At 36.1% G+C, this 25,285-nt stretch overlaps 1 protein-coding gene across 4 annotated transcripts in view; it reads left to right on the forward strand.

Annotated features, from left to right (window-relative positions):
* The window catches only part of LOC136035292 (hemicentin-2-like), a 215,730-nt gene that overhangs the window by 75,721 nt on the left and 114,724 nt on the right, over positions 1 to 25,285 (forward strand). For all 4 annotated transcript variants that reach the window (XM_065716978.1, XM_065716981.1, XM_065716980.1 and 1 more), the window contains exons 2-3: positions 6,922 to 7,063; positions 18,552 to 18,685. In XM_065716978.1, coding sequence (XP_065573050.1) covers positions 6,976 to 7,063; positions 18,552 to 18,685 — 222 coding nt within the window. In that variant the 5' untranslated portion in view covers positions 6,922 to 6,975. The remainder of the gene's footprint in view (positions 1 to 6,921; positions 7,064 to 18,551; positions 18,686 to 25,285) is intronic.

The following is a 25,285-nucleotide window of genomic DNA, read 5'->3' on the forward strand; positions in this document are numbered from 1 at the left end:
CCTGAGGACTGTGGGGAGGTTGACCTCTCCAAACACGTAATTACTGGACCTTACAACAAGGCTGAACAAAATAGGTCTCTTAAAATTTCGATCAGATATGTTTTGTGGAATGATAGGCACGGGGGAGGGGGCTGATTGTCCTCCATTCTTTTTTTACTCTTAAAAAGGCACTAAAACCTCCAACTTCCAGTCAATTGAGCTTCGTCCCATCCAAATTTTATACGACTACCCGTTCCATAAAAAAATCTTATATATCCCAGGCATAACTCAAAACCCTTGCTAATGGGCTCTGGGGGATTGTGTCCACCCTAAAGGCACTGTTAGATGAATTGTGGGCTATTGGTAACAAAATGGCTATCTCACAATTTCAATTGAATGCGTTTTGGGAAAAGAAGATGTCAGGGAGGGGGAATAGCTGCTCTTCATCACGATTGAATCTTAAAAAGAAACTAGAACCATAGTTTTCAAATCAAATGAGCCTCTTCAACGTTCATACGACCACCCCTTCCATAGTTCACACGACCACCCCTTCTATAAAACCTTATTTTTCCCTGGGGCATAACTTAAAACCCTTACCCCCAGACTCTGGTGGATTCTGTCCACCTAAAAGCCTTATTAAATAATCTTTGGACTATTTTTGAACAAATGGATATCTCAGAATTTTTATCACATACGTTTGTGGAAAATACGACGTAGATAGGGGGGGGGAGCTGGTGCCCCTGATCACTTAGAATCTTAAAACGGGAACTTGAAAAGGGCACTGGTTCTTTCAATTTCAAATTGAATGAGCCAATTTGAAGTTTCTACGACAGGTCAAAATGCCCTGGTCTATAACAAAAAAAAAAACAATAATAAATAAATAAAAAATACATTGTGTCCACATCGCTCTTTACTTAGGCAGCACTATGGCACTGCCTATGATACTGGAAAATCTGGCACCCCCTCTATTGAGATGTCCCTTCCCCAATGAAAGCTTCTTCCATGGAAAGATCCTTCCGTGTAACCCCCTCCCCCAGCCCCAACCAGAAAATTCCCCCTTGAAAATGTCTGCACACTTCTCAATAGCCAATACTTTACTTAAGCAATGGACAAAGCTCATAACTTGCGGCCCTTCCCCCGGGGACTATGGGACATTAAGTCATCTTCAAAAACATAGTTATTAGAGTTTTCGACGATGCTGAACACATAAGTCATCTCAAAATTTTGATAAGGTGACTTTGGGAAAAAAGAGCATGGGATGGGTTCTAATTGCCCTTTAATTTCTTGTTCACTTAAAATGGGCACTACAAATTTTAATTTCCGTTTGAATGAGCCCTCCTGCGATATTCTAGAACCACTGGGTCGAAACGATCACCCCTGGAAAAAAAACTCGCATCCGTTATCTTTCTTCTGGTAAAAAAATACAAAAGTAAACATTTTTGCCGATAAGAACTTAAAACCTCTTTTCTCAGGCTCGTAACTTTTGATGGGTAAACTTGAAGAAACTTATATATTTGAAATCCGATTCTTTTCATAAAAATCCGATTTTTTTGAGGCATATATTGGTATCAAAATTCCATTTTTTATAGTTTTGGTTACTAGTGAGCCAGGTTGCTCTTTACTAACAGTTTGTTGCCACGAACTGTTTGATTTCTTGAATTTAGCAGTAAATATTTTACTTAGATCGGTCAAGATACTGATTTTGAAACTATTATTGTAGGTTCTTTCCGCTTTACACAAAAAACGAATGTTCCAATCAATAGAAAAAGAAAAACAGAGAACTTTTATGTTCTGAAGATAGTACATGGGTGAAAGGCAATATTTGTAAGTAAATCGCATTTTTGTATATGAAAATATCTCTAAAAATATGTGCAGGAGTAAGCCCTGGACAAAAATTTAAGATATTGAATACAATGTTCAAACACAACATGGCTGCAAAAAAAAAAATCATTATTCGCTTTGTAACATTTCACCTTGAAAGATCAAAGATCATAGTACAAAAAAAAATTAGGTTTTTAGTAGCCTACATGGAACTAAACAAAAGTAAGACATCATTGATTGAGGTAGGAGGGGAGGGTCATAAATTTGATCGAAGAGAAAAAGAAACAGCAAGGGAGGAGGTAAGAGAAAGATGCACACATCTCGGTGTGTGATAACTTCATTAATAATCTTAGATCGTCTTACTTGTCTTGGAAAAGACTCCAGGTTTGCTGAAAGTTTGCTTTGTCCATTCTTTACCTTTTTCTATGCCACTTACCAAAGACAACGTTAAACACTGGCACTGTGGATTAATTTACCTGGGCTCTTTGGTAAAATGGTTCACATTGACTTGTTAATGAAAATCCAAATACTTTTTCAAGCTTCCGAAACTCCAGTTATTGAAACATAAAAATAGCTATCAAATATTAATTAGCTATTTATGAAGGTATTACAAAAAAGAACCAGCACCAATTGTTTACTACTAACATTTTGTTTTTTGCGGTGGGTATATGTGTGTGTGTGATTGTGATTAAGGGGTCATTCTTAAAGAATTGGAACAAATACAGCATAAACAGCGAGGTATTGACTAAGGTGCGAACCCTTTCATATACGTAATAATTTCTGTTTGCAAAAATGTCAGAAAAATGTCTACTTAAAGAAAGTATTTTCAAGCCTAAAAACCACTAAACATAATCGGGTTCACAATGTGTCTCGTATTGACAAGGCTAAAATGAGTCATTTGGACATTAGTAAGTCCAGGTGGCATCCTAGCACTAGGCCCAAAGCCTTCTAACATGCACTTTGTTCTGTAAACCATTCTTGAATCTGTATTAAGCAACATGTTTTTATCATTAGACAGTTAACTTCTAAGCATTTTCAAATTTTCGATTGCTTTAAGTCTGTTCACTCTTTACTAGGTTGAAGCTAAACACTACAATTATGATTTATACGCAACCCCATGGTCTACTTACAGAAATTACCAGCACACAAAATGAGAGGATTTCCATATGATTCCCGTGATTTTAGAATATAAGAAGTCGATTAACGACTAAACTTACTTGATGTGGTCTCGACAAACACCTTTTGAATCCTTTAAAATTGTTTACTTTTCGGTTGCTTGGAAATTATTCCCCTTAGGTATCTTAATGCGTTTTCCTGTGATCATCTATTGATCCTTTTTAAAGCCTTGGAAAACGAAAAGTCTTCCGGGACAAAAAAAAATCACCGATTTACACCCAGGGAAACAGAGTTAACTTGTAAAAAATGTCGGAAATTAAAAAATATTTGTTATTTCTACTAACTTAAATTTCCAGACAAAAGAAATGATAAAACTTCACTTTCTTTTTACTGGCTCAAAATTTTGCGTAATAACAACCGGTAAAATATAATCATAACTGATAGAAAAGGCAGGCTTATTTCGTGCACCCTTCTTAACGCGCCTAAAGAACAAAGGCTTGCAAAAATATGTTACAGAATTGACTAACGACAGCAAAATTGTTGGCATAAAAGTGGAAGATAGAAAGCCTAGCTTTCTATTTGGCTTAGAGCTGTCTAGTTTAAATATTTCATATTTTTGTCTCTAAGCGGCTTTATAGTTGATTATGCTGTAAAAACTCAATATAACCCCAAGCTGCAGGAGTGCACATCAACGGCATTACTTGACGTAAGTGTAAAGGCGAAAGGGGGAGACAATTTTTTTATATAGGAGTAAATCTACTTCTTTTTTCAGTTGAAGTAAAAAAAAGGTATGTGCCAATAATTATTCTAATTGGGTATTTTTTTTCAAAATCTAGGATGGGAAAAAACTCTCAAGTTACGTTGACTCTTGGCTCTTTATAATTTTGATTTTTTTTTTCTTACAAACTATATTCTTTGTGGGTTCACTGTTGGACCAAAAATGAAGCTGCTAAAAATTTGAACATTACTGATTATTAAACCCATTTTGAACGTTGTCAAATTTTAAATTAATCAAGACATAAACAATTATTTGAATCAGCCATACCCTCAAAATGCTCGAAACGATCTGACGATTTTTCGATATTTTATTTGAAGATAAATTTGAGACTAACGTTAAAATAAAAAACAGTCAATTGATATAAATAAACTCAATATTGATTTGGTTTAATTAGGAGTTTAAAGCATGGACGATATAGCATTTAAAATTAGAGCTAATTCAACAGATAGTGAGACAAGAGATGGGCAAATTTTGGAGACAAGACGAAGAAAAATGTAAAAATAAATTCAAAGAGTAGAATGGGATTTTCTTATGTAAATATTAGTTATAATCGCTTGGCAAACACATATTTTTCTTCCCCTGTCTATGTTTCCCCCTCCTAGATTTTGATAAAAAAAAACATCCCCCTTCTCCCCACAAATTTTTGTGAATTACAGTCACTGGTTCCTAAATGAGTTTAACTCTTTAATGAATTTCTAATCCTCAGGGGCTATCCTTTTCCTCAGGGCCTTTTACACGGCCTTTACAGGCTGTAGCCTATCAATCTTAGAAAATTAAGATATGAAACATGGTAGGTTTGACCCAATGACGTTTTTGTTTGCTATAGGGATTACTTACACATAACTGATTGTTACTTACTACTTTCTCATTATTTATCACTTACTTATAACTAATTCTCATTTGTCAACATTCGCTAAGCATTCATGACATTTACAGTGCCACACCCTCTGTCTAATAGTTTTTTCTTGGCATCAAATTTGTACTGCCTCTAAAATGTCAAGAAGTGTAATATATTTTTCAGTAATGAGTAACGCCTAAATGCTGATAATTGCATTGCAAAATATTTAACGATTAGCTCCATTAGAAAAGGGGCAAAATTTATTGCAACCATTATAACGAAAACTTTGTTCTTACTGCTAGCATTGGTGTACCCGAGGTTGCTGTTTTAGGCCATTAGAAGAAAGGTGAGTAATCAATGAGGAGGGGCCCGTATAAAAAAGTAGAATTCCAAGGAATAAGTTCATTGATAGAATGCTTTCTAGCAGGTATTATCTAAACTAAAAAAAATACTGACAAAAGAATAAAATGGACTAAAATGATATTTTTCGACTACTAGGTTGTTTCAGTAAATATTTAAGAAATACATTAAAATTTTCCCATAGGTATCATCCTTCTTGTATCGATGAATGTAAAGTTTTGCCGGTTTGTGGCTACCCCTTTTGTCCCTCGCACTTCTCGTTATGGCTGACACTCAAGTATTTTTTTCTGTTCTCGATCTTGTTGTTAATAAATTCCAAATCAAACCAATTCATATTAAAGAAGAACCAATACAACTTAAAACGAACAGAAACTATTCTGTACATGAGGAGTGTTGCCCTCTCCTCAACTCCTCGGTCTTTACAATAAAGTTCAACTTTTGTTACAATCCTGCTAGACACAGGATTTTGGTTCCTACAGTTGGAATAAGAATATTTTTTAAAGCATTACAAAGAATTTTTTCACGAGCAACGAATTGTGGAGGGAACATTCCCCCACATGAACAGAATAATTATATTCATTTTTAAGTTTTATGTTGCTCCTTACGTTCGGTTGAAAAAAAAACTTGTTATCTTTTGTTTAATATCTGATTGTTTGTCAAGTCATGTTAAGAAATCCCAATTTCCTCTTCGTAGAAAATATTCCCCAAAAAATTCCTCCTCCAAAAGATTATTCCAGCGAGAAATTCACCCACAGAAAATTCTTCCCATGCTAGGTTCCCCTATCGAAAAAATCTATCCCGTTTAACGATAATTTCTGGTCGTTTTTAGAATTATGCCAGACCCTCCCCCCCCCGTGTCCATGAAAACTTATCTCCCTAAAATCCAACTAATTGAAAATTCTTTCCGGAAAATTTTCTTCTAGTGGAAGATTTTTCCCAACAATAAATATTACATGTAAACAATGGACAAGTTGCAAAACTTATATGCTTTCCCTCAGGGGCTGTGGGGGGTCGCGTCATTTCCTGAGGCATAGGTCTTGACCTTTCAACTATACTGAACCAGATTTTTATCGAGAATTTTTATCAGCTGTCCTCAAGGGGGAAAGGGGTGTGATAGAGAGGCTAGTTGCCCTCCAGTATTTTCGGTCTCTTGAAATGGTACTAGGATTTTTAATCTCCGTTTCAATGAGCCCTCTCCGGATCTTCTAGGACCGCTGGTTTTTTTACGATCATCCCTGGAGAAAAAAACAACAACAAATAAACCAATAAAAATTGTATCTGTGGTGTTTCTTCTGGCACAATTTCCAGAATGTCCATTTTTCGTGAGTAGAAGCTTGAAAACTCCAAATTAGGGTTATCTGATATACTGAATCAGGTGGTGTGATTTTAATTAAGATCACTCTCAGGTTATTTTCTCAGGTTAGTAGCTTGTGTTGGATAACATTAAACCTAGTGGATTTTATGTATTTGTAATCTTTATTTCATTTGATGCCAGTTCATTTGATGTAGTAATTGTTATCAAAATCACTTTTCTTAGAGTTTCGGTTACTATTTTGTCATGTCGCTCTTTACTCGCAGTTTGCTACCACGAAATGTTTTATTCTATGGGATTTAAAGTAACAGGCTGTATTATAACATTTAGTAATATTTGACTGCAGAATTAATGACCATGAGGACCTTAATTATTGATTATGAGATAATGAGATTATTACAATTAATTCAACAAATTTATTTGTGAAGTAAAGTTGAAGATAAATGGTAAGGCTATTTACCGAATTCAAAAGACTTATTTAGTGGTCAGGGCGTCCATAATTGAAATCACTTAAAATTCGTAAGGTGAACATTATTTTTGTAAGAGGCAATGGTAAAAAAAAGAAGAATTAGCACTTGTATAAAGCTTTAAAGGGTATTCTCAAAATCTATACACAAAAAAGTGTGTATGTTAACACCAAAAAAATTAAACCCAGGATGTTTGCTATAGTACGACTAAAAGCAGCCATTATTATATATATTGTTTCTTTTTACTTAGGGTTCTAGACATGAATGTTACCGAGCTGAAATTGCAGAATCCATGTAGACAACGATGATTCAGTCAGTCTTTCGCAAGTTGAGCCTAGAAGAGTCTTTTTATATATGCTTAATTACAATGATGTGCTCAGCCGATGTCACGGGTAGGCTATATTCTTATTTACAGTCGTGTGCAATTCTTAGAAGACCAGTCTGTCACTTCCTTCAACTTCATTATATCGTTTTTCAGTCTTTTTAAACATCATATAATGTTGTTAAATAGATGGAACATTTATCAAAATGAAATAAAAACAAATAAATTGTTGAGCAACTTCCTCAAAAGACTCCATGAAAAGAAAGCAACGAATTTTATAAATCTAAGAGCTAATTAAATAAAAAACAAGTTTTTTAACTGCGTGTAAGGAGCGACATCAACACTTAAAACGAACAGAAATTACTCCGTATATGAAAGGGGTTGTCTCCTTCTCAACGCCTCGCTCTTTACGTTAAAGTTTGACTCTTTCCCATAGCTCTACTTTTAAAAACAATAAAAAAAACTTTAGCGTAAAGAGCCTGGCGTTGAGGAGGGGACAACCCCTTTCATATGCGGAATAATTTCTGTTCGTTTTAAGTTTTAATGTCGCTCCTTACTTACAGTTATAAAACTTGTTTTTCTTATTTAATTCCTGAACGTTTTTTAATTAATGCATGTTTTGATTTTGGCTCACCGCACATGAATAATTTAAACGAAATTTGAATATTAATTTTTTGGCTATATGGCTTTCTCATAGTTTTGATCGGATGATTTTGATAAGAGAAGGGTAGGGGGAGGAGGCCTAGTTGCACTCCAATTTTTGGTTACTTAAAAAGGCAACAAGAACTTTTTATTTTTGTACGAACGTTTTTATTAGTAATAAATATACGTAACTTACAAATTAACTTACGTAAAGAAATTCTATATTTGTATATTTTTATTATGTATATAAGGGGTTTCTCCTACTCGTCAATACGACGATCTTTACACTAACGCTTCAATTTGGTCCTAATTCTTTAAGAATGACCCCTGAATCACAAAGGCCGTAGAATAAATATTTGAAATTACTGAAAATACTTTAGCGTAAGAGTGAGGTATATTGGAGGAGACAAACCCCCTTATATACGTAATAATTCCTGTTCGTTTTAAAGGCTGCTCCTTACTTTCACCTGAAAAAACTTTATTTATTTTCTCATTTTTTTTTTAGATAATGCTAGAAAATCCTGCGGCCCCTTCATGGAAATTTCCTTCCCTCATGATAGATTCTTCCATGAAAAGGTCCTCCCCTGTAACAACCTCCCCCCGACCCCCCTTTAACGTGAAAAAGTCCCCCTGAAAACGTCAGTATACGTCACAATAACCATTACTATATGTAAACAATGGTTAAAGTTTGTAACTTGCAGCCCCTCCCCAGGGGACTTTGGGGGATTAAGTCACCTCAAAAGACATAATTATTAGGTTTTTTGACTATGACTAACAAAATGAGTATCTCAAAATTTGATCCAGTGACTTTGGGAAAAAGTGTAGGAGGGGGCTTAGGTGCCCTCCAAATTTTTTGGTCACTTAAAAAGGGCACTGAAACTTCTCATGTCCGTTAGAATGAGCCCTCTCGAGACTTTCTAAGACCACTGGGTCCATACGACCACCCCTGGAAAGAAAAAAATAAACACGCATCCGTGATCTGTCTTCTGAGGAAAAAAAATCACAAAATTCCACATTTTTGTAGATAGGATTTTCTGATACGTTGAATCTGTTGGTGTGATTTTCGTTAAGATACTTTGACTTATAGGGGGTGTTTACCCCTATTTTTTAAAATAAGGCAAATTTTCTCAGGCTCTTAACTTTTGATGGGTAGAACTAAACTTGATGAAACTTATATATTTTGAATCAGCGTACAAATTTGATTCTTTTGATGTAACTATTGATATCAAAATTCTATTTTTAGGGTTTTGGTTACTATTGAGCCGAGTCACTCCTTACAGTAGTTGATTGCCACGAACTGTTTGATAAGATTGGTAGGAAGAAAACAGAGTGGAGAAGAAGAGAGAATAAAGGCATTAGGGAAGGAGAGACAGAAATAACAAAAATTATCCTTGAATTAATCATCGTTAAAATAGTGACAAAACAGATATTACCACCAAGCACCAACATAGTCAAAACTCAACCCTTTGGGTATTAATCTTCATAATAAAAAAAAGAACTAATGCAAGCACTTTAATCAAATATTAGCTTATATTTGTAAGCAATGGAAGGTAAAATAATTCTATAAATATAACTTGGCATTTATGAAAAATATTTCAGAGATGATACGGCATTGTGTAAAGGCATCTTGCCTATCAAAGCAGTCAGATTCCAGGAAAATACTGAAAAAACCTGAAATTCTTTTGATATTGCTAGAGCACATATGATTGTATAGCCCCCCTCCCGCCCCTGTATGACTTTTATTGATAGTACTAAACTTAAAGTTTTTTTTAAGTCGCGACAAAAAACATTAACATCATTTGATAAGGAAACAGAAACTTGGTGCGTCTGAAAATGTGTTCGAGATGCTGCTCATAGAAAAGATGGTTAAACACTGAAGGGAAAAAAGAGAGGCTTTTGACCATCAAAATTAAATAGTCACACAGTTTCAAAGATTTTACTTCTTTACTTTTATACAATCGTGCTTTCATTTCGTTTAGATAACACTTTATAGAGGGTACAATGAAAACCCGCTTCCTTTTCACAGGCAAAATTTTATAGGTTTACCACTAAAGGCGGGCATTGATACTAAAAAGTATACAGGGTTCATAACTACCTAAACTTTGGTAAGATTTTATTCAAAGACGTTATCCAGGTTTGTGTTCGTAAATATTTCTTTTCTCCAGTTTTAACATATTTTCAGTGGAATTTACGAATGCTTAAAACTTTTCTAAGAAACATTCTTCAGCAAACATTTTTCAGAGAAAATCTTGCTAACCCCCTTCCTCGTGGATTTAAAATAGGTAAAACTTGTTGTGGGTTGCCATTCGAAATTAAAGTACTGTCTCAAAGAAAAATTTAGTGTTTGTTTTAAATACTTTTTTTTATTAAAAAATAAATTTTCTGATGGACTTAAAGAGCAACATTGAAACTTTAAACAATCACAAACTTTTACTCTGCATTTTCTGGAACGTATGTCTGCATCTTTTAAAATCGTTTTCTTTTTTTGGATGCTGCTAAGGCACGTGCAAGCGAATGATTCTCCTTTGTCTTCCTCTTAACTACTTCTGGCAGTTGAGCATTGTCTTCGGTTAAGTTTCAAAACAGCTTTGATATGATAATAATGAATTCTCATACTGTGTAATATACATACTGGTGTAAAGTCAGATGCAGTTCTTCTGGATATGAACTCCCTTTATCCGTCGGCAATGTCTCACTACTCTTTGCCGTGTGGTAATTACAAATGGTTTAACAATCCTTGTGCTTCAAATTTCCCTGACATTGCCACTGTTGAGGAAAAGCACTGCGAGGATGGTTTTTTAAATTTATGGTGAAATACCGGTGAAACTTCATGATTCGGTAAAGGATTTTGTTTTACCGTGCATAAGCAGACCGGTAGAGGGTGGGGCTGTGCAGTGGACACCTTCAGAACTAAATTTATTGCTGACATACATCTGAAAGAGAACATCACTGTATATCACGTTCTTTTGAGATGTATGCTAGCCAACGGTGTCAATGTAACAAAGAAACATAGAGCCCTCCATTTCAACCAAAAACCAAATTTGAAAACGTTTATTGGCACTTTTGTCAGTAAACCGTTCAGATGCGCAAACGAAGGTTGAAAAAGAAATCTTTAAACTCATTTTAAATTCAGCGTTGTGCGTAATAGAAGTCGTGGTGACGTTATGACCGACCCAAAAGAATTTGTTCGAACCGTTGCCGACCCAAACTCCACATCATTCACCATCTTAGACTCCAACAAGGGTCCTCTTACATTGGAAAAAAGAAACGGTATTTTAAATGAAATTATTGCTGCTGGCAGTCCAATAACAGAAATCTAAAAAAAAACTCATGTTGTCAATCCCATACAGTGTGCGTAGGCGCCAGTGGCCAACGGAGGGAAAGGTTCAAGTATATTATGGGGATACTGATTTACTTTTTCTAAAAGTTAAAACGGAGAAGTTTTTGAAAAACGTATGTATATTAGCTCTCGAATGGGCCTTACTAATCGGGACGAGTTTATTTACCCGGAACTAGTAAGGTGAGAGGCCCCAAATAAATTATTATTACTAAAATTCAAGACGGAGAGTAAATTGATTTCAAGTGGTATACTGGAATGCTCCAAGGTGTACTATCTACAAAGATATAATGAGGTAATCAAAGACGTCTGCAAGGGGCTGCCTAGACACTACGTAAATGAGAATTTCGACTTAGTTTTTTTTTTTTTTACAGAGAGTATGTTAAAAGTAATCTCATTCCAAGAGCGAAATTCACGGCAAACCACTTTTTAAAATTTCAAAACTACACAGCTAGAGAGGAAAAAATGACAAGTCACCTGTATCGGATAAAGTCTATGTGTGTGCGGATGGTGTGAGGGTGCTACCCCATGAACATAATCTAGCTTCAGACTGAGATGTATGTCTAGAGTTTAGATGTCATCTTGGTCCGAACAAATTTAATAGATAGTAGGAGGGATCCATTCTTAAAGGCGGGAAAATCCTTTTTTTCCGTCTAAGAGTGTTTCTGTTCTTTAGCAAGTTAGAGTTGTCGCTGTTGTTGTTGTATGTCAGTGTTTTTTGGTAAATATAATTTTTCAAAAAAAAAATATTTCCCGCACCCAAGGCCAGCCAGGCGGGGGGAGGGGGATCTGGCCTTCGGTCTACCACCTTCAGCGGCTTCCACGCCCTTCAGGGGGGTGGGGCTGGTTGGGGGAGAGGTTGTGGGGACTCCTTTCTAAGCACTATTTAAAGGTAATAAGTGTCGATTAGCGGTGATAAGTGTTGTGTGTGTGTGTGTGTGTGTATGTGTGTGTGTATGTGTGTGTTTGTGTGTGTATGTGTGTGTGTGTGTGTGTGTGTGTGTGTGTGTGTGTGTGTGTGTGTGTGTGTGTGTGTGTGTGTGTGTGTGTGTGTGTGTTGTGTGTGTGTGTGTGTGTGTGTGTGTGTGTGTGTGTGTGTGTGTGTGTGTGTGTGTGTGTGTGTGTGTGTGTGTGTGTGTGTGTGTGTGTGTGTGTGTGTGTGTGTGTGTGTGTGTGTGTGTGTGTGTGTGTGTGTGTATGTGTGTGTGTGTGTGTGTTTCTGTGTGCCTGTGTGTGTATGTTTGTGTCTGTGTGTGTGTGTATGTGTGTGTGTTAGTGAGTGTGTGTGTGTGTTTGTCTGTATGTGTGTCTGTGTTTGTGTGTGTGTGTATGTTTATGAGTATGTGTCCCTATGTGTTTATGTTTGTGTGTGTGTATGTGTATATATGTGTGTGTGTGTATGTGTGTGTGCGTGTGTTTGTGTGTGTGTATGTGTGTGTGTGTCTTTGTGTGTGTTTGTGTGTGTGTTTGTGAGTATGTGTGTGTGTCTTTGTCTGTATGTGTGTTACTATGTTTGTGTGTGTGTGTATGTTTGTGAGTATGTGTTCGTGTGTGTGTATGTTTGTGACTATGTGTGCGTGTGTGTGTATGTATGTTTGTGTGTGTATGTGTGTAGGTGTATGTGTGTGTGTGTGTGTGTGTGTGTGTGTGTGTGTGTGAGTGTGTGTGTTTGTGTGTGTGTATGTGTTTGTATGTCTGTGTATGTGTGTGTGTGTTTGTGAGTGTGTGTGTGTGTGTTTGTGTGTGTTTGTATGTTTGTGAGTATGTGTGCGTGTGTGTTTATGTTTGTGTGTCTGTGTATGTGTGTCTGTGTATGTGTATATATGTGTGTGTGTGTGTGTGTGTGTGTGTGTGTGTGTGTGTGTGTGTGTGTGTGTGTGTGTGTGTGTGTGTGTGTGTGTGTGTGTGTGTGTGTGTGTGTGTGTGTGTGTGTGTGTGTGTGTGTGTGTGTGTGTGTGTGTGTGTGTGTGTGTGTGTGTGTGTGTGTGTGTGTGTGTGTGTGTGTGTGTGTGTGTGTGTGTGTGTGTGTGTGTGTGTGTGTGTGTGTGTGTGTGTGTGTGTGTGTGTGTGTGTGTGTGTGTGTGTGTGTGTGTGTGTGTGTGTGTGTGTGTGTGTGTGTGTGTGTGTGTGTGTGTGTGTGTGTGTGTGTGTGTGTGTGTGTGTGTGTGTGTGTGTGTGTGTGTGTGTGTGTGTGTGTGTGTGTGTGTGTGTGTGTGTGTGTGTGTGTGTGTGTGTGTGTGTGTGTGTGTGTGTGTGTGTGTGTGTGTGTGTGTGTGTGTGTGTGTGTGTGTGTGTGTGTGTGTGTGTGTGTGTGTGTGTGTGTGTGTGTGTGTGTGTGTGTGTGTGTGTGTGTGTGTGTGTGTGTGTGTGTGTGTGTGTGTGTGTGTGTGTGTGTGTGTGTGTGTGTGTGTGTGTGTGTGTGTGTGTGTGTGTGTGTGTGTGTGTGTGTGTGTGTGTGTGTGTGTGTGTGTGTGTGTGTGTGTGTGTGTGTGTGTGTGTGTGTGTGTGTGTGTGTGTGTGTGTGTGTGTGTGTGTGTGTGTGTGTGTGTGTGTGTGTGTGTGTGTGTGTGTGTGTGTGTGTGTGTGTGTGTGTGTGTGTGTGTGTGTGTGTGTGTGTGTGTGTGTGTGTGTGTGTGTGTGTGTGTGTGTGTGTGTGTGTGTGTGTGTGTGTGTGTGTGTGTGTGTGTGTGTGTGTGTGTGTGTGTGTGTGTGTGTGCTTATATGTATGTGTGTGTGTTTGTATTTGTGTGAGTATGTGTTTGTGTGTGCGTTGTGGGTGTGTTTGTTTGTATGTGTCTGTTTCTTCGAAATTTGTTTAATGTGCAACCTGGAAAATAAATGAGAAGTTTTTTTTTCATATTGGAATAACACGGTTTTATTAAGCCATTTTTTTAATAACCTCTATTTGCACATTATCTAATACATGTGCATATTTTTTTTTTATCAGTCACAGACGCACCCATACACATATCCATACATGCACACATATGTACATATATTTGAGAGAGAAGATTACATTTGAGTTACATTTTCATTGTAAGAGTTGGTGAATTCCTGGGTGTTTATATTTCCTGGAGACTCACCGTTCCCAATAATTGTTGTAAGACTCATTGGCACTTCCCGGGGCCGGGAAGGGGTAGACGGAATTATATCATTCATGGATGGGAATTTATAATTGAATAGATCCTTGTCTTTCTCCCACCCTAACATTGCGTTCCAAAAAAGTCCAAGCTCAAAAAATTCTGAGTTCAACAAATTTTGAAGTCCTACAATAATCCGAAGTCCCCAAATATGTCTAAAAAAATTCCCACCCCGAAAAGTCTAACTCCAAGAAAAAGAAGAAAAAATTCACTATAAACATTATTTTCCGAATATAAAAAATCACGAGTGACCTATTTATATCATCTTCATTTTATTCTTTTAAAATGGCACAGGTGTTTTTATGTTATACGTATATTTAGTGTGACTTAAAGAAGTTGAAAAAAGTTGAGAAAATTTTAGTTTAAAAGTCCAAAAAAAATCTAAAATCGGTTGTCCCGCTTAAAAATTTGAACCCCTCCACCACCCCTTCCTCCGAGGGAGATTGAGCCCTATTGTTTTCATTGCGATAATATTTATATCCATTTCTTTTCTACGGCCAGAAAAAATATTTTAGTAGGGAGATGGACCCTGTCGTACTCATAATACGTATTCTACTTATATTCATATTATGGCTTGGGTTCAAAAATAACCCATGGACCAAATACTATAGTTTAAGAATCGCTAGTAGGAAGGGATGTTTTTTACAACTAATGACTATACATGACATACACTCATATAAAATTCAGTGAATTTTCTCTTATAGTTTTAGTATTGCTCTTCACTGTCCCCTTAAGGTTCAGGTTCAAAATGTCCCCCAGACTGAATTCAATAGCTCAAGCATAGCTAGTAAAAAGGGGTTATTTTAAAACTATTGATGCTATAATTACAATTCGGAAAATAAAGGGTACTGTAAATGTCATTTGGTAAACCAAAACTGTATAAAACAGTCCCCATCCGCTAGGCATACAAAAAAAACTGTATAGATCACAAAACTCTTGTATATTAGAGTCCTTGTTAAGATCCTGTTTAGAGATCCTGTCCGATGAAGCTCACTTCATCTAATGTAAATAACTCTGAAGGTCGTTCTTTTATGTTAAAATATGAAAAAAAACTTCGTTTTCTTAAAGAGTTAAAGAGGCTGCGTCCCAAAGTCGAACCTTAAAACGTACAGGAATTAGAAGAGGCAGTTGGGGGGCTACCGCCCCCCAAACCCCCAGCTTTTAAAGACTCTTTTGTACAGGTTTTTTTTGTGGGGGGACTTCATTGTTACTAATTACTAGTTTCGGCGCAATGGTTCTCCTGTCCTCTTGTCTTTAACATTTTTCGAAGTTATTCCATTATTCATTCATTTCAATTTTTTGTTAATTAAAAGAGGGCCTTTCCGAAGCCAAGAGCGGGGGGTTAGCAAAAAAACAAAAAACCTTTACAAAAGAGTCTTTAAAAGCTGGGGGTTTGGGGGGGCGGAAGCCCCTCAACTGCCTCTTCTAATTCCTGTACGTTTTAAGGTTTGACTTTGGGACGCAGCCTCTTTAACTCTTTAAGAAAACGAAGTTTTTTTCATATTATTTCTGTACGTTTTTCTACAATCCATGGTGGATGTAATTTAATAATTCCTGTACTCCTCGTACAGGAATTAGGAGAGGAACTTGGGTGGCTGCCGCCCCCCCCCCCGCTTTTAAATCATTGTATAAAATAGAAAAAAAAATAGATAGAATGACCGAAATGTTTCTTTTGCTCATAAGAAGCTAATATTCTGTTATCTCTCAATTGATAAGCCGTCCAGGTGTTATCAAAATTATACACTTTTATTTTGATGTTGTTAAAAAAAACTGCCCGTAAGGGACTTGAACCCTTGACCAGAGGATTAAAAGTCCCACGCTCTACCGACTGAGCTGATCACTTACATGTGTGTAAATATAACTTCTCAATAACTTTTAAAAATTTCAAATTAACATGGGCTCTTATGGAGAGAAATGCGTTAATTAAGTAGCTAATGCATGGTTTCTGGAAAACAGGGAAGGAGTTATCGGATCAAGCTGAAATTTCGCGGACAAGCTCCTGGGCCGTAGGGGACCTCAACTTGTGAATTTCAGCCCGATCGGACAACGTTAAAGGGGGGCTGGGGTTGACGGGTCGAAACTTTCGGACAGATTTTCCCCATGAAGGAAAGTTGGAGGGGGGTGAAATTTTGCAGGTTTCTTAGTTGGAGCTCGGGCTACGAAATGCATCCCTCCCCACCCCTCTGCGACCACTGGAACCGAAGATCGCTTAACATTGTCGTGTGTCGCCTCTTTATAGAGGCACGAGTGTGCCTCCTTGAAAATATTTGTTTGAGTTACCTTACAAAATGGGAAGTACTGTGCGCTTGTATCAGTGGCATTGTTTCAGAGAGAATACCCGGCATATATTTGCGGGAATTTCTCAATTAACCGAAAATTGAGATAACACCATGTGTGTCAACTAGGAGTAATTGGAATATGTCATCAGAATGATAGGATACATGTGCGCTTAAAGTATCGGGATACTTGTGCGCTTAAAGTGCATAATGGGATGCTAATCGTAATATTTAATTTAAAAAAAGACTGTTTTTTAAGCACAGAATCACATAATTGTGCAGAAAAACGTAAGAAGCAAGGTTTTCAGCTTACAAAAATTTGAATATTCATTTTGATATCACACATAGATTCATAAATCATTATTAAAGTTTGGTTTTTCATTTAAGTCAGATTTAAAAAAAAATTACAATATCCTACTTCTTATATAGGAAATTTTGCTAATGTATTGTGTATGCTATATTGAAACCTGTAATAAAATTTTATCTAGTGGCAAGAATAATTCCTGAGCAAAAATTCATTGAAGGTTTGTTTGTTTATTTGCGATCATACAGTAAAGTCTAAATAGTTTATAAAAACAGCGGTAAATGGCAAGATTCTGATTGTAATTTAAATACTATCTTTGCTGAAGACGGCCCTTAGATATAGGGCCGAAATATTCAAATAGGTTTTGTTGGTTCACTGTCTTCGGAAAAAAGTCCTCATTATTCTCTCTTTTGTTGTTGTATTATGGAAAGGCAGTGTGGTCTTCGTCGTAATTTAAATTTTGTACAAATCGTCGAAATCATGCATTCTTGTTTCCAAGTCAATGATAAAAGCTTCATTTTAATAAAAAGAATTGTTGCCTCCTCGGATCCCATTCCCAACGTTTAACTAAATACAGTCCCTAAATCGATGGCGAAAAACGGAGCCAATATTCCCGTCTCCCCCTTAAATTTTCTGAAGTACAACTCACGCAAACACGCCCCTCTCTCTCTTCGAAAAATATCAAATAGCAGCCCCCCCCACCTCACCCCTTCCGTGAAATTGAGTTTGTAATTATCGTTCATTTTGTTCTTGTTCAAGCGTTCCTGTTGTGTAATTTGTTCAAGATCAAAGCACCTATTTGAAAAGTGTCTCCACCACTCTAGATTTGTGGATATTTTCTTAAGCTAGAAGTCTCCAATAGAAAGTTTCAATTTTCTCCAATATGGCGTATTTGTGATTGAAATAAAAGAAATAATTATTATATAATATAGCAAAAACTTAAGTTGGAAACTACCATCACTTGCTTGAAGTACCCCTCCTCGGCTTGTTCAGTCATATCTTACTCTTTCATCTTATGACAATAAGCATTATTTCCGTTATTTTTTGACCTGGAATTTGTATTCCACTTGGAAGTCTATACTTTCTAAAATTACCTTGAATTACTCTTTTAATACTTTTTTTAATTACCCATTTCTCGATTTTTATTTTTATATGCTTTTACTTACTCTCTCTACTTTTTGTTATTGTACTTCTCTATCTCTTCATTCATTTAAAACACTGACCTGTTTGTTAGCTTCATTCCGCACGATCGTTTTTCTAGGGTTAAATACCCCTTTGTGTTTTTTATATTTGTTCAGTATTCATTTAGTAGATTAAACTCATTGATTGATTGATTTATGGGAGAACAGATTGAAAGTTTTAACTTTTTCAAAAGGAATTTTTTTTGCTAGTTGATTTGACACTGAACCTTCTTTATATTTTAATTACAAAATCAAGAAAATTATGAAGAAGAAAAAACAAAGAAATTTCCAGTCAGTGGAAAAAAGAAGGATAAATATGTAAACTTTTCGATCGAGAACTCTGGTCAATCATCCTCCGTACACAAAAATATATGAGGAGTAAAAAACATACAGACTAAAATTCTGAGGACAAAATGAAAGTAAGGTCCTCAAAAGAAACTTTTTTTTGAGGTTCTACTTGCCCTTAGGAATTTTAAGTGTAAATTTCTACTCTTTTGTGTAATGAAAATGGTCGAGTGGAGGTCTCAAGCGATAGGATAAATATCTGCATGTTTATCCATCGTTTTTCCACTGGGTGTGAATATACTTGCTGTTTCTTCTTCATAATTTTCTTTATTTTGTCATGCATATCTAGTTTGATCTTCAGAATTATTTATGTCTTAATTCCATAAATTCCAGATTCGAAGAGCTACCATAAACTTAATCAGAACCATGAATCAGAGTTCAAATATGATGGATACTCAGATCTTATTAAGACGAATATTCATAAGAATTACATTGGTGAGGATTACCCAGATGATGAACATGTAGAGGTACCTTTTTCCTTTTTATCTGTTAGTCCCTATTTGTAAATATGTTCCCTGCATACAGTAGTAGCATATTAATCATACTAATGGCAAATATATATTTCTCAAGTAAACCCAAATAGCTTCCAAATTGTCAGCACCAGAGACAGTACAAATGAAATGTGATTGATTTGATTGGGCATGTGGAAACTTGTACAACCAGTTATGTCTTTAAAAAATAAGAAAAATCGTATATTCAATTTTAATGAAAATTAACTCCATATGAAGTTGTGCAGTTTTTGGTAGTAGTAAACACAAAATTCGTAAAAAAGTAAATGTGGAACAAAAAACTGCAAAAAAAAACAAAAAAACAGTCGGCACCAAACAAATCAAGACGGTATGGCTTTCCTTTGACTGGTTAATGTATTTTAGAATCAATAGATTGCTAGTATTTGATTTTTTACTTATGAAAAGTGTAGACAAACTTAACTTATTAATTTTGATTATTCAATTTGACGGTTCAACGTGGCAACACTGATGGTAATGGGTTAAAGCTTTGAACACTTCAAAATTTTGAAGAAAACAAAAACAAAAGAGAACCATAAAAAATCGTGATTTTCAAATGCAAATCGAACCCAAGATGAACCTAGGGGAAAAAATCTTTCCCTTCTTAAGTACACAGATGTCCTACACAAGAAGCTTCGTTTACCGTGATTTAAAGTTAGGAAATCAAACAGTTCGTGGTAACGAACTGTAGTAAGGAGCGACCCGGCTCAATAGTAACCGAAACTCTAAAAAATTAAATTTTGATACCAATAGTTACATCAAGAGAATCGCATTTTAATGCTGATTTTAAAGTATTTTTAATAGTGATTTTAGTATTAATGTAATAGTTTAATAGTGATTTTAATGATTTTAATAGTAAGGTAAAGGGGCTTTTCCTCCTCAAAGCCCCGCTCTTTACGCTAATGTTTCTTACTGTTTTAAAATAGAGTTAAGAGAAAGAGTCAAACTTTAGCGTAAAGAGCGGGGCGTTGAGGAGGAAAATCCCCTTTCATATACGGAGTAATTTCTGTTCGTTTTAAGTTTTAATGTTGCTCCTTACTTTCATTCAAAAAAACTTGTTTTGTTTTTTTTTAATTCAAACATAACAGGAAAGACTATCCTAGCTAGTATCAATGCAGTTTTTATATACACTTCTTATAATGTCCATAAATGCGAAGAGGCCTTATAAAAAAGCTAGAGGAAAATTCTGCTTGGTCCGATTATAAGGCTTTATAATAATTATATAATAATTATAATAGTTATTTTATTATAATAGTTATTGATATAATAATGACTCTTCTTTGCCTCTGCAACAAATTCTTCTCGTATTTTAGGTTCAGAGACATATTTTTTCAAATTATGGGTTTACCGACAGGAGCCATTTTGTCTCCCTAATTGGCAAATTTCTACATGGAATTCATAGCTATTTTTGCCTTGAATAGTTTTCCCTTGAAACTCTCTTTCCGGGTCCATTTTAGGGTGGATATTTTGTATGTTTGGGAACATTGAAATGAGTCTCTTAAGAATTTTTCGGTGGATTTGAACACTTTCGATTCAAATTTTCAATTCAAATTAGAACTGGTAGATTCAGGGAAGTTTTCTTTCTTAGATACTTTAATTTTAAAAACTCCTGATTTTGAATTTTCTTTTTATAGAAAAACCCATCCATAATGATCGTTGTCTCAATTCGCCGTTAAACCGTCCTCCTTTCTTGAAAAGAAGGGCGGTAATCTCTTTAGTCGACCAGATTCTAAGAACTTGTTCACACCATCATGTAGCCTCTGAATTAAATTACGTTAAAGATGTTTTATTATTTTTACGGGTAATAAAGTTCATTCATTCATTCATTCATTCTGTAATGGTAAAATCTGTAGATAGAATATTAAAGAAGGTAAAACAAGGAAATAAACAACGCAAGCCCCTTTCCTTAGTAATTCTGGCAATTGAAAACAAAACCTTTACTGCTTTACCATTTATCCCTAGACTTAGCGACAAACTTGGAAAAATCTTAAACAAGCATTATCTTTCTGTTTCTTTAAAAATGAGCCAAAGGTTGAACCTTTCTTGTCAATCCTAGAAAGATAAAACTGACCTTACAATGGGCAGAGGTGTTTACAGACACCCTTGCTCTTGTGGAAAGTTTTGCGTTAGTTGGGTCCGTCAAGATCTGGGGAAATGCCTGCATGAATACAAGATTTCAATTGATAAATCTCTGAGATGCGAAAATAAAAAGGATGATTTTGTTTCTGCCTTGAACCTCCACATTTTTGACAATCCAGATCGTTTGTTTCCTTTTGATTACGCAACTTTAATATCCACATGTTCCTTTAAACCCAATTTACAATAGCTTATTATTATGAGGTTGAAATAACATTTTTCCTTATCTTAAAGCAAGATCATCTGACCCCACTTTTAATACAAACCGGGTCAGTGGGCAATCGAAGTCAAACACTTGGCAGAGCATTCTTGACCAATCTAATTGCTGAATGGTCTTTCATTTATTCTGTCTTAGTTTCTTGTTTCTTTAATTCAGTGTCTCATCTGCTCTGTTTAAGTTTACTTCAAAAGCTAGTATTTTCTTCTCTTTTTTAACACTGAAGATGAGAGATATTTTTTGAAAACGTTGGAGACATTTTCTCCTCTTCGCTTCTTTTGTATCCACTGGAATATTTTACTCTCGTTTTCTCGGTTATCTAATTATATTATTTTTTTTCTTGTTTGGCATTCACCATGCATAGCCATTCTGGTCTTAGAATTTATTACAATAGCTAGCTTAATATTTTTTTTAAACCTTTACGTAAGTAAAATTCACACAAGCTAAAATATTATCAGCTTAAAACACAACATTTGAAAGTAACAAAATTTTGTTTGGCCTACACGCATATGCAGTAGTCTCAAAGAGATAAACGTATATTACTGACAATTAAAAATAAAACTCCTACAAATTCGAAAGGAGTGTCGGATGTAAATAAAATCATACCAACATGATCAAAATTCAAGAATAAATTCAGCTTTGATTTACAGTCTCTTGGAAAAAAAGTTGTAATAATTGAACTTAACATAAAATATTACTTGAATATCTTTCTCTCTTTTATATATTTCATGACGAGCTATGAGAAAAAAAGTAAAGCAATTTGGACTGTAGAACCTTGCATGCTAAACTTTCACTCTTTCTTCTTTCAAAAAGACTTTCGAAATAGTGAAATGTCAAAGAGCAACAGTGTGTCTAATTCCAAGCTACAAAGAAAATGTAATAAGGTATTTAGCTTTTATGCCAGTCCTTTCTTTATACCGTTTAACTTTTGGGTGTTTCTTTTGCAGTTGCTATAAACGAGAAAATTACACAAAATATCGAGCTTATACTTAGAGAAACAACAAATTATTGGGATTAGTAAGAAAAACAAAAGGCTGATTTAAACAACAAATTTATGAAATAAGAAATGCCTTAGTAAAGAGTGATGTGGGCACAATATATATATTTTTGTTTTGTTTTGTTATTTTTAGACTAGAGCACTTCGTAGTGAATGAGTTCTCGTAGAAACTTCAAAAAGAGCGCAATAAATTAGAAGCTGAAGGATCTAGTGCCCTTTTAATATTTGAAGGTGATTGGAGGGCAACCGAGCCCCCGCCCACGCCTATTACTTCCCCAAGTACATTCAGTCAAGATTTTGAGATATCCGTTATGTTCAGCATAGTTGAAAGTTCCGAAAAGTATGTCAGAGGATGACAACTAACCCCCCCCCTCCCAGAGCCCACAAAACAAGGGTGGTAAGCCGTGCCCTGGGGACATATAAGGTTTCTACAGAAAGAAAGGTAGTATAAGCATCGTAGGGAGCTTATTGGATCGGTAATCAGAAGTTCTAGTGCCCTTTTTTAGATTCAAGGTGATTGATAGGCAGATACACTCCCTTCCGGAAACGTCGTAATTTCCCGAAATGCATTTGATAGAAAGTACAAGATGGCCATTTGTTGTCGTAACAACAAATCCAATCTTCTAACAAATCCAATTAAAATTTTGAGATAGCTATTTTGTCCAACGTTTGATTGGTCTGGAAATCATGTCTTTGAGGATGACAACCACCCATAGCTCTCAGTGCAATGGTTGTAAGCTATACCCTAAGGGTATATAAGGTTTTTATGGAAAGGGTGGTCGTACAAACTTCGTAGGAGGCTCATTGGATTTGAAGTAAGAAGTTCTAGTGCCTTTTTAGAGACGAAGTGATCAGATGACAGTCATAAACGCCCACCCACGTTGTATTTTCCCCCAATGTGTCTGATAGAAATTTTGAGATGGCTATTTGTTATCATAGAAATTTTGAAAAGGGTTCATTTTATTGGAAATTGAAAGGGCTAGTGCCCTTTTGATAGTCAAAAGTGATCGGAAGGGAAATGGAGTCAGAAGTGATAGTCAGATTTGTTTGACAGTCAGAAGTGAATGGAGGAAAATCAGACCCCCCCCCCCCCCCAAGCCTTTCATTCTCCATAACACATCTGTTCAAAATTTTAAGGGATCCATTTTGTTCAGTACTGTTGAAAGGTCCAGTAGTTATTTCTTAGGGGTTGACAGCCTCCCTACAGTCCTCAGGGCAAGGCCTGTAAGATGGGCAATTGGTTCAATGTTTACAGATACTATATGTCATTAAGAAAGGCATGCTTATTTTGACCTTACTTTCCAAGAAGACGAAGAACATTCAGGTGAGTCTTTCGGAGAATGTTGAGTTGAGTATTGGATTAAATCAAAAACTGTTATGTGTCTAAAGAGCGTCAAAAGGGCGTAAGTCAGGAGCAACTCAGTATATTAAGCTTAGAAATTCAGGAAATACTAAGGCGATATTGATATGCTACCAATTCTACTATCACCGCTGTTATTACCTAACTACTTCATTTAGAATATTGAGGGAAAATTCAAACTACATCAAAAGACGTTATGTGCATGGACATTATCAAAAAGTGTATCTTAAAAATTTGTGGGAGGATCCTCTATAAGAGGACAACTGCGGCAGGGCGTAAGATCCAGATCTGTGGACAACGGCCTCTGTAAAGGGCTGCCTCCACCCTTTGGGTACCTGCAAGACTGGGGAACTTATGGTCAACTTTTCCCACTTGAGGAGTGGCGCCCCTTGAGGAAATTATAATCTAGTAAACAATACGGCACTCGCGGGGGATCCTGATTATTGGATATTTTTCTGGGCTTGGTTTGTTTTGATGGGCGTTTTTTGGGCTGAAAAACCTCTTCCTAGCTAATTTGTCTACTATGGGTTGCCTCCCCGTAGTAGCATAATATTTGTAGGCATGAATATATAATGAAACGGAGGTAATAGGCCTGGGACTGTCTGGGCAGGATTTCAACTTTTGTTGATAGAAGAGCATCACCAAGTGCTGAAAATCATGTTGTGACCTAGATGGGCCCAGGATTGCACAAAGCCTCCAACTTAAGGGAGGTCCCAGGGATTTCTTGCTGTCCGGTTCTAAGCCGGCCTAAGCGCTTCGGTGTGGACTTGAGAAGATATGTTGGTCCCCGTCCTGCACTGATATCCGAGATCATTGCTCCTGAGGTCGAAATAATGTCAATGATATAAAGAACATGTAAATTGGGACTTGGAATGTTAAGACGTCAAAAAATGGCTTTAGTATCGCCATTTTGACTGAAACGGTTAGAACTGGATTTAGTAGGAGTTTCTGAAACTCATATCCCAGGGGTAGGAAGCAGGAAATTAGGTGACATAAAATTTGTTTACTCAGGCAGGAAGTATGGGGTACCTAGACATGGAGTAGGGCTCATGATGAATAAGGAAGCTACAAAGTCGTGTCTAGGCAGGGAAGGTATTAATAATAAAATAATAATTGCTCATTTTATGACTAAAAAGTTCAGGGCATTAGTTATAGTAGTATATACCGCTGTTGAACCAACTGACAGAGATACTAGTGACTCAGATATTAAATAGACAGGGAACCAGGTAGAAACATATTGTTTTTTCTAGGAGATTTTAACGCCCAGGTTGGTAGAGATAGGGATATATGGTATCCTAGCCAAGGTAAATTTGGTTTAGGAAAAGAAAACAGCAATGGCTACAGAATTTTGCAATTTTGTAGGTATAGCAACCTAGTTATAACCAATACGGTGTTTGGTCACAAAATGGCCCATAAGTAAACATGGTATTTACGTGATGGTAAGACAACAATTATTGATTATGTTATTGTAAACCGAAGACTAGCAGGATCAATACAAGATACTAGGGTGTATAAGAGTACTATTATTGATGTTAAAAGCAAAGATCACGATCTAGTAGTGTCTAAGTTTGATTTAGAGCTGAAATTTCGGAAGGGTAACTGCCTCCCGGAAAGCTATGATGTTGGTAGACCAGGATAAAAATTGAGAGAAACCTTCCAGGAACAGTTGAATGCTAAACTTGAGAGTTTAAAATTCGACAATGTGGAAGATGAATGGAATAGGTTTAGAAAAACAGTTTCTGAAGCTGCTGATGGTGTCTAAGGGATGAGTATTGAGACGGCAACTAGGAATATTAGTGGAAAAGCTTTACGTTTAATAGAAAGTAGAAGAGGTTTGCACTAGACATATCT

The sequence above is a fragment of the Artemia franciscana genome, chromosome 14, assembly GCF_032884065.1.
Source record: "Artemia franciscana chromosome 14, ASM3288406v1, whole genome shotgun sequence".
Taxonomy (NCBI): Eukaryota; Metazoa; Arthropoda; class Branchiopoda; order Anostraca; family Artemiidae; genus Artemia; species Artemia franciscana.